This window comes from Lingula anatina, chromosome 2, assembly GCF_051362555.1.
Source record: "Lingula anatina isolate TDL-2025a chromosome 2, LinAna3.0, whole genome shotgun sequence".
NCBI lineage: Eukaryota > Metazoa > Brachiopoda > Lingulata > Lingulida > Lingulidae > Lingula > Lingula anatina.
In genome coordinates this window covers 43,902,692-43,921,791 of record NC_141768.1, presented here as the reverse complement: position 1 = coordinate 43,921,791, position 19,100 = coordinate 43,902,692, and the positions used below count along the sequence as shown (strand labels likewise).

At 36.8% G+C, this 19,100-nt stretch overlaps 3 protein-coding genes across 3 annotated transcripts in view; all 3 read right to left on the bottom strand.

Annotated features, from left to right (window-relative positions):
- Positions 1 to 392: 392 nt before the first annotated feature.
- Positions 393 to 5,471, bottom strand: LOC106177598 (extracellular matrix organizing protein FRAS1). The gene is made up of 2 exons (XM_013560431.2): positions 4,152 to 5,471; positions 393 to 1,597 (listed from the first exon to the last, which is right to left on the bottom strand). The coding sequence occupies exons 1-2, from the start codon at positions 4,984 to 4,986 to the stop codon at positions 1,329 to 1,331; spliced, it is 1,104 nt and encodes a 367-aa protein (XP_013415885.2). The 5' UTR covers positions 4,987 to 5,471; the 3' UTR covers positions 393 to 1,328.
- Positions 5,472 to 8,918: 3,447 nt separating this feature from the next.
- On the bottom strand, positions 8,919 to 18,551 carry LOC106177612 (disintegrin and metalloproteinase domain-containing protein 10 homolog). The gene is made up of 8 exons (XM_087004106.1): positions 18,388 to 18,551; positions 17,837 to 17,944; positions 15,186 to 15,270; positions 14,389 to 14,515; positions 13,839 to 13,955; positions 13,158 to 13,297; positions 12,619 to 12,801; positions 8,919 to 12,357 (listed from the first exon to the last, which is right to left on the bottom strand). The coding sequence occupies exons 5-8, from the start codon at positions 13,882 to 13,884 to the stop codon at positions 12,223 to 12,225; spliced, it is 504 nt and encodes a 167-aa protein (XP_086860232.1). The 5' UTR covers positions 13,885 to 13,955; positions 14,389 to 14,515; positions 15,186 to 15,270; positions 17,837 to 17,944; positions 18,388 to 18,551; the 3' UTR covers positions 8,919 to 12,222.
- Positions 17,796 to 19,100, bottom strand: part of LOC106168401 (disintegrin and metalloproteinase domain-containing protein 10 homolog) — a 21,349-nt gene continuing 20,044 nt past the window's right edge. Inside the window, 2 exon segments of the mRNA XM_087004388.1 lie at positions 17,796 to 17,944; positions 18,416 to 18,553. Of these exon segments, the coding sequence (XP_086860514.1) occupies positions 17,796 to 17,944; positions 18,416 to 18,553 (287 nt within the window).

The following is a 19,100-nucleotide window of genomic DNA, read 5'->3' as shown; positions in this document are numbered from 1 at the left end:
TGTGAAGCGTCAAATCATTTCGGTCACTGGAATTTGAGGAATTTGGTTACTGGAATTTGGCGATTTAAAATGCTCTCGAATCTGGCAGATGTCAATTAAATGTTCATATTGGTTTCAATACACTGGATGATCTCTGTCTTGTATTCTGGGTAATTAGGAATAATTTTCTTTTTGCAAATTTGTGAACGTGACTGAAGCATCGTAGTCAGTTATAAATTTCAACTAGAAATATCCAAAGGTGATACGATTTAGCGCAACGACAACGTAGCGGTATGTGCTATAAAAATCTAACAACCCGGAAAAAACTTCATTTTTAGACATTCTTGATATGGCCATATTTTCTACGAATCATTTATTTTCTTCAAAGTTCAAATAAAACCAGAATTACGCCCTTTTAAAAAGATTCAATAAACTTTATTATTTACAAAAGAAAAACTGTGACTCAAATATCTTAGCTCGCTAAACAAAGGGAGCAGCGTCAAAATGTGCAGTATACTTAGTTCAAGAAAAATAGAATTCACCCTGATCTCAGAGTTTTTCGGAACCTATCACCATTAATCGCATATAAATCACGGGTATACTAACTATATTTATTTACCCTTGTTCATAAATTGATTGTTTCTTAACGTGAATTATTCAAATGTGTTCTCCAAATACATGTAGCAGCTTGGTTTTGATACATAAAAATAATGATAATAATAAATAAATAAATAAATAAATAAATAAATAAATAAATAACCAGAACCAACAATAATCTTTTCCATTTTTCTCAAACAACTCTCAACTCTGCATGTACAACATAAAAATCATCTTCATTTTAAGAGATAATATCCAATAATCACAGTGCAATATATTGCAATATCACAGATAACAAATAAAGCCATTCGCTTTTCGGTAAGCTGTGTCTCAAAATCCTCACAATGTCTTAAATAGTTTTATATGTAGGTGAGGGACTTTGCTGGTTCACTCTAGAACCAAACAACGTGTTCTGTGTTAAATCTTTGAGGAGCCCAGGCGTCTCCGAAAACACATTTATCCGTGAGTCAAGGCGACACAGGGTGCTGCAAGATACTATTAGTAGAAAAGAAGTTTTTCGCTGTTTTGACAAGAGTATTGCTCTTATTCCCTTGGCCCTTCCTTAAAGCAAGAAACAGCTCATGAAAAGAAGCAAGTGCACACAACTATTGTCTGTATGGAATAATTTCTCAGCCAGTGGTTACAACTTTCCTCGGTCGTAGCCATCTGCGGTTTAGAAATATTGAGATCATCTGCGTCAAATTTGATCTGAAAAGACGCCAACGGCTACTTAAAGAGTCGCTCTTTATTTTCTAGGTCAGTACCTCCGGCATAGTTCGTACAGAGTTGTCAAAAATTGGTTCGCAGATGGGGCAGCATTTGCCTTTGATCATTTTCGGGGCTGTTCCTTTTGGGCACGGCGAGCACGGTCGGTACATGCAGATGGCAAGGATTTCGTTTTTGCCGCCACTGTACTTTTCAAACTCGTTGAGGTCACGTGGGCAGCGGCACGCGGTGCATTCGTCCACCTGGACAACTATTTCAGAGGAGATAATTTCGTTACCAAGGTAACAGTTTGGACCTGGAAAAGGAATAAAGATATGGTATGAACATAAGTCACATTGCAAATATATATATATATATATATATATATATATATATATATATATATATATATATATATATATATAATTATGCAAATATATATAAAAAGAAAACTTTCAAATAATTATCATATATATATATATATACAGTAACACACTGAATACCGAAAATAGTAATTTAAAATGCAATTATGTTATCTACTTTAGCATTTCTTTAACAGCAACACATCACCTCGCGTTGTTAGATTATGAATTCAATTAACCGTCTAAAGAATATCTAGTGATTTGATGCTTAGAATGGTGTCTTATTGCATTCTTTTTAGCAATACAAGGTAACTGAAAGCAATATGAAGATTAGTAATACTCCCGTTGCATGCATCAAAATATAAAGCATGTTCAAATCAAAAGATTATTCCCGAGTTGAAAAGAAACTGCAAGTGGGACTTTCTTTCGTTGAAACTGGTTTTTAATTCCAAGAACAATAGGATTTTTGTATCATCCCGCCTTGATATGCTACTGAAATAACTTTTCAGTTCTGTAAGTAGCCTACTGAGAGAAACATACAGGAGAGGGGGGGGGGGGGGGGATGCTATGCCCAGTATAGGCACAGTGCAATCACACTAAGTTACCCGTCTTAACCTTGGTGAAACTAATGCTTCAGGTTGCTTTTGTCAGCCTTGTCAACAATCGGTGAACCTGTTTCCCCTTCCTAGGGGAGATCAACCAAAATGGCTATAAATTAAAGAAAATATTTTCCAAATTCGCCGGCGCGTTTGAACCCAATGTTTGGCACGTTATGTATTGTCGTCAGCTGTTGCTCACATGGTTTTCCACGATTGGAAAATTGACAGGAATGTTATTTTGTTAAAAAATGAGTAAACGGGAGGTGGAGTAACTGGGGGGAAAGCTGTAGCCACCGCGAAGTTCTCGCCTTACAACGGAGCCTGCTTAAACTTTGTTGTTCAAAACACGCACTGCCACGAGCGCCAAGCACGTGCCAAAAACTCGAGCTGTCAGATTCAATTTTGATTGGCAGCGGCCTCCTATATAAATAGAAACTCACAGCGGCACAAATATGCAAAATAAGAAAAGACATATTTGGCATTTCGGTATCAGTTGCATGTCAAGGAAGGGCTGAAAAGAACTCATAAAAGAATACCACTGGATTACATTACCCCCTAGTCTTAATTAAAACCTGGCAGCTTAAACACAGTTCATGTGGTTTTGGAATCGCTGGTAGGTACCATTAAGAGAATCCCACGTTATTTACATTTAGTCCAACTAAGATATGTTAACAGTTGGATCTTTGTTCCTACTATTGATGATAGGGGCTTGGTGGTATGCTGTACAAAATGTTGGAATCGTGCGTAACATATTGAATAAGGTAAACGTAACTGTAGGAATTTACCTCGAACTTTTCATAGCATAGAATCCTTATTTGGAATCGTGAGTAAGCACCCCACGTTAATTGTTGTACATTTTGAAGCGTAGATGCTAAGCCATAAACGGCAACTGGCAAACAATGAAAAATATGGATAAAAATTTTGATACCAGCCTTGAGATAGTAAGCAGCCGTTTGTTTACAACTTATCCCCTGCGTACTCTGACACCCCTGACCTACTCTTGTCATACCGTCTTTCATGTCAAAAGGTCAGTAAACTGCAACTGACCGTTTCTCAAAACAAACAGAAAAAAAGCAGTACGAACTTTCCCAGTGGATTAAGTATTTTGTAAAATCCTCTGGTTTGATGTTTGAGATAACAACGTTTTGTGAGGATGGAAAATGCTATTACATCTCACTTATGGTTCTTTTGTAACACATGCATCAACAAGTGTGGACATTAGTGCAATGGTTATAAATAATGTAGTTATATTATAGGAAACACGGGTAGGTTTTTGAAATTAACTAAATTATGCACTTTAGAGAATGTGCATAAAATTCTTAAAAAATGCTTCGCTAACTAATCGTTTCTAGGTCCAAAAGTTGAGTTAGTTAAACATCTTTAGCTCTTATTGTGACATGATACATCTTGGGCAGATTTTATAGAAATATCAACACCAGTAATAGTCCTTGTCAGTTTAAATGCTAAGAAATGAGCATGGCGTTGCTGTGGACATTAACTAACTGACCACAATAAAGCCACCACCCTGTTTGTCGAAACGCACATGTCCGGTATACCACTTCCCCGGCCTGTGCCCCCAAAGTCAACGTTTAGTAATATTTCACCTGGGATCACGTTTTACTGTGCTAAGTCTACTTACTACATACTTCACATTCCGGGCTACTTGTACTTTGGTGTTTTTTACATCAAGGCAAATAGCATTCGGTATGTTAGTACCCGTAAACAAGACTTGGAGGAAAACGTTTGACACAGTTTCTCTAAAACTCAATTTAATTCTTTTGCAAGTTGTCTAAGGGGTAGAACAACGCTAGGTCACCCCGCCCGCAGTATATGTGCATATATATAAAATGCTTAATTATGTTATACTATTATACAATTAAATGTAAAATTAAAGACGTGCAGTAATTACCTCTTGGGCATACCGGGCAGCAATCATTCTCTCCCTGCACGGGGTCAACACACCGCGGTCTCTCACACACGGTAGTAGTGCTTTCACATATCATCTGGCGGCCGTGGATGTCGCAGAAGCACTCCTCACAGGCCGTGCGATGGGGCATCCGAGCCCCGGGAACGTAGATCTTCCCGTCCGTGTGGCGGCAACCGTAGTCTATGCACTCCCCGCAGCATTGATCTTCGGACTTGTCGTACTCAAGGCAGTGAGGTTCCCACTGGCACTCTCGCTTATCGCATTTGGGAGTGCCACCCCCGGGTGGGCAGTAGCAGGAGGTGCACGCGTCGGCCTGGAACAACTCCCCGGGGGTGTACGTCTTATTCCCGTACTTGCACACCTTATTAGCTTGCTCGGCCTCCGGGGCCAGGTGGTCGGCATGGGGATGCTTATGTTTCTCGGGAGGTTTAACGTAGGGCTGATCTCCTTGGGGTTGTGACACGTACTCGGCTTCTTGGAAGTCCTTCTGATCCCGTAGAGCTTCCAGTGGATCAAACTCCAGAAAACCCGGCTGTCCAGGAACGCTGAAACGTAATTGAGGAAGATAGTCTCTGACGTTCTCCTGGGGAACGCGGAATTTAAGTTTCGGCAGCAACTGCAAAGTCTCCGGTGGCTGTTGCGAGCCCTTAGCCGCAGAGGGTATGAGAAATCTCTTTGGCGAGTTTTCCAAATCTGCGTCTTTGTTAAGTTTTTTATCGAACATCGTTGTCGGCTTGCAGTAATACAACTGCGGGCTCGTAACCAAAACAAACAGAATCGCCAGAAGTGTTGATTTCACTAATGACCGTGTTGCCATGTTACCACTGACAAAACAAATAAAACAACAACAATAATATGTGTCCACGCGCGTCTTCTCACCTCAGTCCGTGTTGTGTCTATATGACGAAAGCACCCAACAAATATCTTTGCATCCACCTTCAATCTGAGCCTCACCGATGCTCTTGTAAGTGCGTATATCGTAAGGATCGAATACTTGTGTATACAGAAGTCGTGACAACGTTTTCAACAACTCTGAGAAAAACTGTTTACGGCATCTCGCTTTTATAAACTCTCTCTGGGTCAAATAAAAATTCCTGTCCCCTCTTTCTCCTGACCACTAAACGTCCTCTGGCGCATTATTAATATGTAAAGGAGGTAACAGCTGGGGCAGATACCTCGGTGTAAGGATCAACTGGATTTGAATTGGTACCACGTCAGAGTTGTCGGTTTAGGTAACCAAGCGTGCCAATAAGACCGTGCCAAAAAGTAAACTCGATAGAACCTCAGTCCATCCTAAATACGATGATTCCATATATGCCTTTTAAAAATGAAAGCAGTTTTTTAATATGAAGTGTTTCTAAGAGTGTGTTATGTTAGATCTATCTATTTTTTCGGTTTCGATCATGAGTAATTAGAAATTTGTCTTCTTTCTATGCCATTGAGGGAAATGCAAGAGCACACTGGAAAAAAATGCTCCAAGCATTTCGCGTAGCATATGTTTCACTGATTAAAATTCGGAAAATATGTCGAAACTAATGCTGCGGTTAGATGCCGTGGTCCCCTGCATGGAGTTTTTTTTCCTCGGTCGTTTTTTTTTCTTATCAGTTTATCACGAATTAAGCTCTGTGTTTCCAGTGGATCAAAGACACAAATAGGAAAGAAGAAAAACGAAGGAACGAATGAATGAATAAAGGAATGAATGAATAAAATTTTTAAATAAATATAAAAAAGATTAAAAAATGGAAGTCTTAACACTGGCAAGGCGTAGCGAGAGGGAGAAGAAGAAGAAGTAGAAGGGAAAGAGAAAAAGAAGAAGTAGAAGAGACACGTTTACAAGTCATCATTAAAAAAGGAGTTATCTGTTAATACAATTCCATCATGCCGTTCACGTTTAAGTGGACGACCGGAGCAACTGAGGTGTATTTTAAGGCACCAAGGAGCTATTTCCGTGCTACCGCAACATCTTTTCCAGTCTTCCTTAGTTTTCTTATGTTTCACCAGTGACGTGTGTAGGTTCAATTTTACCTGCTTATTTTTCCGTTAGCTGGATAAAATAACATAGGAAAAGAGCTTTTTCCTGTGATAGGTGAACCCTCTTACAGCGGTTTACCGGTCGAGGTTAACTTGATGGCTATAACAGACACTAAACTGAAGTACGCGAACTTAGAATGAATTCATGAGAGAGAGAGAGAGAGAGAGAGAGAGAGAGAGAAAAAGAGAGAGAGATTACTCCTTATGTATTAAGTTGGGATTACTCCTAATATATTATATTTATATTTATATTAATTTATTTATATTAATCATATGCTGCTTTCATTATTTTTTATAATTTCATCTGCAACTGTAAATACTTATCTTCTTGTTTAATAGTTTTCTATATTGTATAATTCAGTTTGTACGAATCAATATTGGCCATGATTTCAAGAAATAAATATTATTATTATGTAGATTTTAAAAACAAAGAATACGTGGGATGTAGTGAACATATAACGTATCATCACATGCTCATCCTTGGACATAATAACGAATTTTCGTAATTTTGTCCATGGTTCATCTTTAGCTTAAAATTCTCTATGTGGTACATATCAACGTCCTGTTATCTTAAATCTTTTAATTGCCATATATACATATACACACGAATGGGGGGGGGGGGGGGGGGGGGGGGTGTCCTCCAAACCCAAGGAGTTCACCGTGGGGTGGGTTGCATGTGGGTTTAAAATACAAATGTGAGCGCAAGCTATTCAAAGACATCCTTTTAACCTGTACAGGATACGCATCCTGTGACACTAAAGGATCCCGTTTGTCAAAGACTCTCGCTGGGAAACAAACCTAGGATGACCACAGAGTTTGTAAGACATCATGCCGTAAGGAATTTGCACTGAAGCTAGTTTCCTGGGCCATTTTAATGATCTTAAAATATTTGTTCGTGTAATCAATTTTTTCTCAGTGCCTTCACTTTCTCCCCCGCCTAATTATAAACCATTTCTTTTGGGAGCCAGAAAGAGAAAGAAAAGATGAAACATCATGGATTAAAGATAGAGAGTATCTCGCGCTCTTTCACCTACTTTCTCAGTAGCAACAACAAAAACAATAACAACAACATTAATAATGATCATGATGAATATCTTGGAAATATGGTAGCTTTACCAGTTGAAAAACAAACTTTAATTAAAACAGTTTTCAATTTCATCATTTCCGTCCACCTGCACTAGCGACAAATGTCTTAGACTGGGTTCCCATACCTAGATCGATCTAACAGGATCGATCCATCTCCATGGGGTTTCTCGCTAAATTGCTTTCAGCTTAAGCAACTTAGATGTGTGGTACACCTACTAAAGCTGCTAAACGATAATTAATTACCCCCTAGCAGCTTCAGTAGGCGTGACCGACATCTAGGCCGCTTAAGTTAATTGCAATTTGGAGATAGATCGATCCACAGTTAGTACGATAGGGTCTGGTAATGGTCCCTTAAACTCCACATCATACATAAGGGCGTAGGATTTGGTCACACGCGTGACGACCTAAGAGCGTAACACAGCCTTAAAGCGTCACACGCCATCGGTAGCTAAAGATTGATTCACATGGAGTTACAACTGAAGCGCAATGGGCTCAAAATGTGGACTGTTCACGTCAAATGGAAAGTCTCTTTTCACGGTTTAAGATGGTCCAGTGTATGCACGTGCCCACCGTGATCCAGCCTGCCACCCCTGAGCGAGTGGGCGGGTGACATGTTTAGAAAACAAGCAAACTGTCATCTTTACAAGTAGGATGAAGAATACAAATTACGCAACAAGCAAGAAATGCTAGCACTGGTGAAAAGATGATGAGAATGGCACATCCAGTTAATCAGACAGGCTATATTCAGGTCATTCGGTGCAATTAATGAGTCTGCACTCTGCGTACTATGGCATTTTTTCTGGGCTTTCCCAAAAAGTTTTTGGCTTTAACTTCATTATTATCAAGTCAATAATTATTATTATTACAATAATTATTATTATTACTATTATTATTATTATTGTTATTATTTATTTATTTATTTTTTATTGTGATAATAGGTCTAGATTGTACTTAATGTATATATATATATACAAGTAGTTTAGAGGGCCTGCAAAATGTACTGAAACATTTTAGTGCTCAATAAAAGTATAATCCTCTGCTGTACGGACTAAGTTTTTAAGACCGACAAAATTAAACAAGCGGACACAAAGCTTTTTGCGCTTTTATGCTTTGAAAATAAGGAAAGGGCCTTTAAGTCATTTTTAAGGACATTGCTCATTGTTTTTGCATTATTACGGGCACCAAAATGTGCCCCCCCCCCCCCCCCCCCCCCCATTTCTTTAAATCCTGGATCCGCCAGCATGAAAGGTATTTTTGTCCTTAACCTCATACAAATATGTTAAAGTCGCAATTTAAAAGTTCAAAAGGAAATTTACCCTTCATTTCTTTTTTTAAAAGTAGACGATATATTATTAAACAAATTACTCTTCTGTGTCAAACTGAAACATGCATTTCGAAAATAAAAACTTTCATAGTCACCCTGAGTTTTACTGGAATAAAACTAACCTCTGTCGTCAACATGCCTATTTCAAGTTATCTCCGACAGTTTGCGTAATGAAAGTATGGCTGGCTATAGAAATGTACGCTTTACGATCTTTCAAAAGAAGTTTCTTGTGAGAATGAGCATCAGATATTTTAGCCTTATCCAACGTCAAGATGTGTCTGAAAGACAAAATGAAGAGCACAAACGACTTATAAAATGTCATAATTTTATTGAACACTATTAGTAAGAAAAAGTTTACACATGACCGCATTGATGAGAGATGAGACGACGGTTATATATCTAACAGTTTAGCTTGTTATAAGGTCACTTTACGCTACTTAAATGTTATTCACAACAATGGTCACGTAAAAAAGTCACATGATCCGTTACCACAGGGACCAATTCGTGACGACATACATGCTCGGCACGGACCTCACAGAGGACACTTGACCACCTCCCACTTCAAGATTAATTTACATAACGTTGAATATATCTTAACAAAGAATTCAGAGCTGGGCCTTGATAAGGATTAATCTTGGGGTGCTAAATTCATGTATGCCCCCATTGTAAAGAACAACATATTTGTCTACATGCGCAAGATCAAATGGAATAAAATGATGGACACAGTTAATATATCCTCTTTTTTTTTTCAATACTTGAATGTGACTAGTTTTCGCCATATTTGTCTATTGTTCACTACTTCCGCATGCATTTTGTTTAGTTTTCCACCAACAGCATTGCGCTTCTGACCCCTGGCTATGTTTTTTGTTCAATGATTTTTGTCCAGTTCATGCTTAACCATACCAAGCCTTTGGACTTCAGAAGCAGAGTTGGCCACCTGTTTAAAGAGATGCATTCTTGCCAAAGGTTTGGCTAGCGCACCAAATTCATCAACTACCAGAAAACATTTCCGTCGCATTAATTAATGCACAGAAAGGCAAACATGGCTTTTAAATGAGACATCATATCCAAGTTTTGAAATATTTAACCATCCTTGTAACTAGTGACTGCACCACCAAGCAGATATCTAGACATATAAAAAGGTATTGCAATCAAATAAGATTTAAGATATTAACAGACATCACTATGCTGAGAAAGGAAAATTGGTGCAGCAGAAATTCTAGTTAAGATGCTGTTTTAAGCTCAATCCTTTCCACAAATGGGATAAGCCGACAGAAGTCACATGATCATGATGTTATGGATGTATGTCACATGATCATGGTGTCAGACAGTCTGACTGGTGTGCATGCCTTCTCTATAAAAATAGTGGGATTCATTTCTGCACATGAAATGTAATTATGAAATAAGCTGAAGATTTAACAGTGTCTAATTACAAAATTGGAACAAACCTCAGTTCCTTTTTCTAAGACAAAAAATAATAATGACAGATTTCTTTTTAGTACCGAGTAATAGTGACACACACAATAAGAAAATAATATTCAGAACTATTTTCACTATTACGCTTTTAATCGCAAACAAACTTATTCTTCTTGAAGCATTGACTACTAGTTTGCTTATTCTACAAATGCAAAATTCACACAAATATGTTCCATTCAAGCCTAGATTTATCACAGTATTTAGCACATGACAAGAAAAGGGAAAAAGAATTTGTTTGGAAGTAAATCTATATATCAAATGTGCATAATTTTGAATAAGCATTCTGTGCCAGATCAAGTGCCAGAGCATAATCAAACTGATTGACAGCCTAAAAATGAAGTTATCTTCATATACCATGTCATCATATAGATGCCTTGCACGTGATTTGATACACATCACCTCGACCAAGCTGCCCTGCAGAAAAGGCCCAGGTGTCCATAACAGTATAACACACAACACCCAACACACAAAAAAAGGTGAATTGGAAATTCCCATTGTCTTATAACTACTCATTAAATGGTGACAACAGTGACCCTCTAGGTATATATCCTAACATACATACTCAAACAAATTCTAGATGAGATTTTATCTTAAAGGTGGTTATTGGTAAATTGTGCATTTGGTTTTCTGAATAGAAGTGATACACGTGCAAAGTATCTATACTAGACATCAAGTGGAACGTTATCCTGAGTAAAAATTAACTATTTGATCTATATGATACAAGTTTCAACCATCCTAATAAAATATGTCTGACCAGATGGCCCTTGGTCTCCATGTATTATATGTATAACTGTATATTCATATTAATATTCACTTTCAAGTATATATATTATATTTATAAATGCTAAGCCTTGACAATATTGACCAAACTCGGGGCATGAGTTTGGTGATGAAAATCATTTAACCAAGTTTTTTTGCTGCAGCTTTTCAGACACAGTTGTAAAATCACAATTTTTCATTTGCCTAAATGCTGTAATAAGCTGATAAAAGCCTTCATGAGCCAATTCATGTACTGTATAAAGATCAACAATGTAATTACCAGACAAGCAGGCTATTTTCATTTCTCTCTGGGCAATATGAATGATGATGGCAATGATTGTCTAATATAGGTTGAAATTAGATGAAAAACTGTCTTCCTGTGTGTGTGTGTATGTTTGTGTGTCTGTCTGTTTGTCTGTCTCGAGGTCTATCTGTCAGGCAAATCATGGGCACTCCTTAGCGCAGCTAATGGGGAGCAAGTTGCCATATACATGTCTTGTTTGTTTTTGCACGATAATTTTCACAACCCAAAAGTACTCATTAAGTATAAATATAAGAATATTGACTCCCTGCTGTTGTTATTGTAGTCATTTCTCTATCGCTGCTGTCATGTTTGCACAATCACATTACAGTATCAACATATGGTGCCTCACAGAACATTTCAATACCCGGCCAAACACTGGCATTCTCTGTCTTTACGCCAAATAACTGCACTTTTCTTAAGTCAAATCAGATTTTGGATCAAATAATAATAATAATAGTAATAATTAAACTGGCGAATACTTTAAAATAATACATCATCTCTAGCCAAATTAAATCATTTCCAGCATTTGAATTTACACAAGCATGGGCCAAGAAAAACATCATTGTTAAAACTAGTACAAATTTCCTTTAAAATGGTATATATACATCAGGAATGATCCTTGACTGTTAGAAGGTTTTCCCACGCAGCAAAATGTGGTGTGTCTATTGTGTTAGCAGTGTTACCTATGAAGGTGACACATAAACATATGCCAATACAGTGTGTAATGGCCAGTATCATGACACCACATATGCATCGTGATAATTCCATCACTGTACTGGTAATGGGATATTTACCAATATTATACAAATTATATTCACTATGTTTACTGCAACCTTCAGAGATATAAAAAGTTCCCATCTTCATTAGATCAACAAAGCAATCCCATAGTGCGCCATATTACAAAAAGAAAATGGAAAAAAAAAAAAAAAAACATTTAAGTGCATGATATGTTTTTTCATCCTCTTCAATAATGGTGGAAAGTGAATAATTCAACAAAAAGTATCTGCTACTCCCTGATTTGTGCCAACATTTTTTCACAATTGTTATCATCATATTGTTATCTGCAGCTTGTGTTATACACGACGCCCCTTCATCTCCACTTGTTCTTTTCTTCCTCCCTTTCCTCCACTTCTCTTGCCTCGGCCATGGGGCGGGGCACCTTGGCTTGGGCCAGGGTATGGAGGGGGCGGCTCCTGGGGGTGGCGGTGCTGTGGAGAGAGAAAAAAATTGTTACCATTTTCAGTACAAACATTCCCATAATGCTAGGGTGTTAATGGGCAAATGTTTATTTTTTTTTTAGAATTCAAACATTTTTTTTTTTAAACTTGTAATTAGGTTATATATGTCAAAATACTATTTTATCAATAAGCGTAGCAAATTTTTTTGTTAGAATAAGGAATGATTTACATGTATCAATAAAGAGATGGACAGAAAAAGAAACAGAAATACTGTGTCACATTCTAACTCACCCCCTCTCGGTATTGGCGAATACTCTGTCGCGGGTGCCTCAGCGTGTTCATGGTTTCGCTGACCTTTCGTGCAGGTTTTTTATTAGGGTTGCTGCTGGGAGTGTGCACAGCACAAAGTTTAATAAACAAAGCCATGAAGATGATCAGACCTATGATCATAAGAACCACTGCCCACCAATAAGTCTGGAATTGAATCATTAATCAATGAAAATTTTTTAGAAAAATGTGTCCAAAATGATTTTTATCTTTTTTCTGTTGTTGTTGTTGTTGCTATAGGACACAATGCAAGAAAGAATTAATTCACAATTTCTATGACCAAATTTGTATCATTCATCTCCACTTTCTCAATGCTGACTAAAATTCCTACAGACTACTGATAGTATTTTTTATAAAGACAAGTCTAGAGATATCTTCTTACAAGACAGATTTAAAAAAATATTTCATTTGGTAACCTTAAAGAACTGCCTTTTTTCCTTTCTTATTTTCTTTCTTTCTTTTAAAAAAAAGTATTTACAATACCATTCTAGTTCTCAACTTACAATAATCCAATCCTTAATTGAATTAAGTGTCTGCTCATTAAAAAGTAAGTTCTTGAGTCTTGCCAAGGGTCCATCAGCATCCACCCCTCGACATTTATAAAACACATCACAGTAGCCAGCAAAATTATTACATGGCGCACCTGGTACAAATACAGATGGAAAGCAGGTAAACATGGTATACTGGCATTTCACAAAGAACTAAGTGGTTTTCCTTTTTTCCAACAAAATGTTGGCTACTGAACATTTAAAATAAATATACTCTTAACAAATAAATGTCATCCATCATTGTTATCATCTTTATCAATATCATCTAATATCCCTAACATTATTATGCTAGAGGTGTCCTGGTGAAACAAACCCCATCTAGCCTTTCATAAACCTTCATCAATCCTTACACACAACTATTATAATAAAATTCATTTAAAGTCCAAAATCGTTAGAAGTTCAGTAGACTTTACAATGATAAAATACTAAAATATTACAACATTAAAAACAAGTTGTAAAACCATCATACAAATCAAAACTACATGCCCAACAATGAAATTATTCTACCCCATCTATATAACACCTATCAATAAACTACACCACCATCAAAATCCACTATTCCATCCTAGACACCCATCCACTCCCACTCACAACTATACACACCAGTATAACATTTTACATGGACTCTCTACTCACCAGGGGGCGCTTTGATAGCAGCTCCATTGGTAACATTTTGTAACATGTCCTTAAAAGTATCTGGAAAACCGCTATCCTTTTGATTCAAAGAGCTCCAGCATTTTGTAGCATTCCCTTCTACAATTAGGAAAATACATCGTTTTTCACATTTAAATTTAAATGTCAAAAATATTTTAGAAAATTATCAAATTATCAAAAAAAAAATGTAAAAATGAAACCATGAACCATAAATTATATGCCTCTCCACCCCTTATTAAAAATACATTTAATAACAGTCCGTGATGCTAACTACTGGACGGACTGCCAACGCCAGGAAAGGTAAAATTTCTGAAAACCAGTGGGTTACCTACTTGGGCCAGTGGATTTTTTCAGCTGTTATGTACTCAAATTCATTTTTATAAATGTTCAGACTAAATGTCGACACCATTTTTTAAAATTACCTTTTGAAAATAATAATAAAATCTCAGACCCTGGTGGCCCGGATGGCCTGTAACTTGAAAAGTCTGAAAGGACTGTTATTATAACAGAAATATTAAGAGCACCAACATACCTCTACAAGATACATAACATAAGGATGTCTTGTCAACTTTTTTATCTGCAAGATCAGCTTTAATGAAGCACTCCTCCCAGCGGACATTATTACTCTCTATTCTTTCACATATAGACCCAGTGCATTCCTAAAAAGAAAGTGGAAAACATCTTTAACCACATAAAGTCTATTACCTGGTTAATATTGAAGTGAGTTATCCTTGCCTGACAAAATTCCTTACACTCACTATCAAATTACCAGTGTGAAGGCTTACTGAAAGAATGAAAAAGGCTGGGAACTTTTATTTGTTTTATACAATATTCAAATTCTATGCCATGTCAAAAGGGCAATAACTGCTGATATAAATGAGATATTTAAATTAATAAGTTTTACACTACACAGGAAGCACAAGGTACCACTTGTTTATAGAAATAGAAGCTAAATACTGTGGTCAATTCAACGGTCAAAATTACTGAAGAGATACATTGGTGTAAAAACACTGACTGCTCCATTTATTGCCATTGTTAGGAATCAGGGGATTGCAAATTGCCAGTGCTGAGTAGGGTTATGTCATCCACATGTTTAAATATCACGTTACAACACTTTCAAATAATAAAACTATTCTGATAGAAATTCATCTGTGTAGTCTTTGTAGGAAGGTCACTTTGTGATCAAAATCTTTGTAACGTGTAGTTTAATTTTGTGTAGAAAGTGAAAAGTTAGGTCTTATAACATGACAATCATATTGTAAATCTAGCAATATCCTTATAAAAGAATCACTGTGATAAGATATACTGAAAACAGAAAAAAAAACTTACCCCTTGTTTGCATACTTTGGTATTATTTTTACAAGGTGAAAAGTCCGCCTTCAATCTTGAGTCTGGACAAGTGTAGTTTCTTCCCGTGAGACAGGAGTTAAGGCTAATATTTTACTGACAGAAAAGAGTACTTCATTTATGATTAAATCGCATGCAGTTAAAATCAGCTTAAAAGTTATCAGAGCATGTGGTCATATATAAAAAGGCTAGCAGTGTGAAAATGTGACTTCTAAATCTCGATTAACTAGAGGATCAGAGAGATCCGCCTCCGGATATTGTACCACCAGCTGGAGTAAGCGCATTCGTATGGACCCCCCCCCCCCCAAAAAAAAGGGACACCACTACCAGTCTTGTGCTTGACAAGCTGTAAAAAATGCAATCAACAAGAATTCTCAAAATGTGCAAAAAAAATAAAACTAAAGTGGTACAATCAAAGTTCAGTTCATCGTACAAAGTAGGTCAAAGGTCAATTTCAAGGTCACACTTACATTGCCAGTATATGACTTCCTATTCAAGTTCAATAGTAACTATGGACCTATCCCTGCCAGTTTTGAAAGTATAAGCATTAAAAAAGTTGCAAAGTTCAGTTTATGGTGTAAAGTAGGTCAAAGGTCAATTTCAAGGTCAAAGTAAGATAACAAGTATACGACTTCCTATTCAACATCAATAGTAACTATGGACGTATCTCTGCCAGGTTTGGAGTTAAAAGGAAAAGAAATTAGCAAAGTTCAGTTCATGGTGAAAAGTAGGTCAAAGATCAATTTTAAGGTCACAGTAAATTGCCTCTAATGACTTTCTATTCAAATTCAATAGTAACTATGGGCGTATCTTTGCCAGTTTTGGAGATAAAGGGAACTTAAATTTGCAAAATTAAGTGCATGGTGAATAGTAGGTCAAAGGTCAATTTCAAGGTCACACTTAGATTGCCAGTATATGACTTCCTATCCAAGTTCAATAGTAGCTATGGACCTATATCTGCCAGTTTTGGAGATAAAAGGGAACAAAAATTTGCAAAGTTCAGTTTATGGTGTAAAGTAGGTCAAAGGTCAATTTCAAGGTCACAGTAAGATTGCCAGTATACGACTTCCTTTTCAAGTTCAATAATAACTATGGACCTATCTCTGCCAGTTTTGGAGATAAAAGGGAACCAAGATTTGCAAAGTTCAATTCATGATGAAAAGTAGGTCAAAGGTCAATTTCAAGGTCACACTTAGATTGCCAGTATATGACTTCCTATCCAATTTCAATAGTAACTATGGACCTATCTCCGCCAGTTTTGTAGATAAAAGGGAACAAAAATTTGCAAAGTTCAGTTCATGGTGAAAAGTAGGTCAAAGGTCAATTTCAAGGTCACATTTAGATTGCCAATATATGACTTCCTATCCAAGTTCAATAGTAACTATGGACCTATCTCCGCCAGTTTTGTAGATAAAAGGGAACAAAAATTTGCAAAGTTCAATTCATGATGAAAAGTAGGTCAAAGGTCAATTTCAAGGTCACATTTAGATTGCCAGTATATGACTTCCTATTCAAGTTCAATAGTAACTATGGACCTATCTCTGCCAGTTTTGGAGATATAAGGGACTAAATGTTATAATTTTGGAGTTACAATAATGTGCCATAAATTTCATACAGAAAAAATTAATTAAAATAAAGAAAAGGTCATTTTGGTCAAAATTCTTGAAATGGGAAGTGCTCAGAAGTTCCAGATGTTCAAATTTCATGAAATAATGTCATTTTTGACCAGACGTTGTCTGCCTTGCCAAGCCTTATGTTTTATTTTCCCGGGGTTCAAAATTTATTATCCATTACCGTACTGCACATTTTGCTTTCACCACCAATATGTACTTTTTGATACAGCGTAACTCGAAAACCGTATGGAATACAAAAAAACAGAGACCACCTCCAGTGTTGGGCTTTACATGCTCTACAAAATGCAAAAAAGATTGGATCTCTACCATTAACGGTTCCCGAATTAGAGACAGTTTTCAGTTTCGGTATCTTATGGCCGCTACTCCCGTGAAAATGCACCGATTGACCCCAAATTCACGGAGATGAAAGATGAACTGAAGAGTAACTCTTTCCAATATTATTGGTTAAGTCTGTGTAGTGTCTGAATAACAGCGCAAACAATTTTTTTTTCGTAAAAAATTTCGTTTTTTGGAAAATTTTGGCCCGTTTGACCTTGAAATAAAGGTTAAAGGTCAAATCCAAGGGTATATTTGAAATCTACACATATGACTTTTGGAAAGTTGTCTGTAGAAATTTTTCCCATAATTCCTTCCGTAGGGTAGATAATTAGCATTTAATTTTGCCATTTTTGGACAAGGGTGCATTGCAATGAGTGCCACACCTAGACCCCAACACCGACAAAGCCCAAATTTTACGTGGAACGAGTTGAGATTATAGGTGACCTAAATCCAAGAGCTGGGTACGTAGGCCCTAGTAGTCTAGGAGGAGAAGCGGTAATGATGACTTGGCGGTGGAGCCGCAGGAGCCGGCAGAGCTGGCGGAACATACGGGTAGGGACTAAAACCATGTGTACCGCCAGCGCCTACGCTGGTGGTACAACTATAATTATTATCACAATTCTCCATTAGGCAAACTGGTCTATAATACAAAAGTGAAATGCTCCTGTAGACCAAGGATATTTACAAATCTGTTCTTCATTGCAATCTGCAGCAGCTCTGCATACAAGATTCCTTGACTCTGGAACATACTCACAGGTGTCTGGATCACAACATGGCCCTTGCGATGGGCTGAAAGAAAAATTTATGAATAAAAAATTAAGCAGTTGCCCTACAATTCAACCGTAATGATTTCACTCCCTGACGTTGATTTTAAATTCAAGATAATATATAAGCAATCACAGTTTTACCAATTTTAGTTTATGTGTCCATTACTGCTTAAAATGCCTAAAAATGGTAAATAAGCATTTCTTTTAAGATTAGCTTTTCAGTTGCTGAATAATTACAGGCAGTTCAAGAAAATGCCATTTTAATGGCAGATCCAGGTGGCACAAAGGGAATATGTCCTTTCATCTTCTAAAGAACCAATCCCCTGCCCTAAAAATTACATAAAATTGTCCTCTTCTACAATTTTATATTCACTGAGCAAAGCAAGGCTAAAATTTTTTCATGCTCGTTTTTCCCTTCAGCAAAATGTGGCATCTGGCACTGTAACAATCCATATTTCCCCTTACCTACACACTTTGCCAGGCTTTCTTTTACATGCATTACTGCTACTGCCACTTTCTACTGCTGGGTTGCAGCACTTGTCTGTACATTCCCCATTGCTGTTGGCAAATCCACAGTCACATTCCTCTCCTTCTTCTACTATGTTGTTTCCACAGAAAGCAGCTTCACTGCCTGTGGTACAAAAGATAATATAAAGATAATAATCATGCAACGCCTTATGTTATAGACTGTAGAGAAAAATCAAAATAGGTTTTAAAGTAATAAATATAAAATCAAATATACCAACTTTTTTTTATTAAAATTCACCCAACAAGATACTGACTCAGCCATTTTCTCTTACAAATGTGACTAACCGGCACTTGTAAGGACAGCCAAACAGTCTAGATTTGATATGAAAATCTATGGATTCTTTTCGTAACTTTTTACATAAAAAAAGGTTGATAAATTATTAAGATTTTAATAAGGGTGATTTTTAGATATATGAACCACCAGTACATATGCAAAGGAAGATCTTGTAATGTGAATGGAAGGGAGTCTGGAATCAAAATACAGGCAATATCCATGTCAATATTAACAGTTTTCATGAAGCAAAAGGTAATAAAGGCAATTGGAAGAACCATAACTATGCATGATAAATACAATTACACCGTAAAATATTTAAGCTGGTTATGGGTGATTCCAAAATACTCATTTAATGGCCCCTGGGTATCTGAGATAA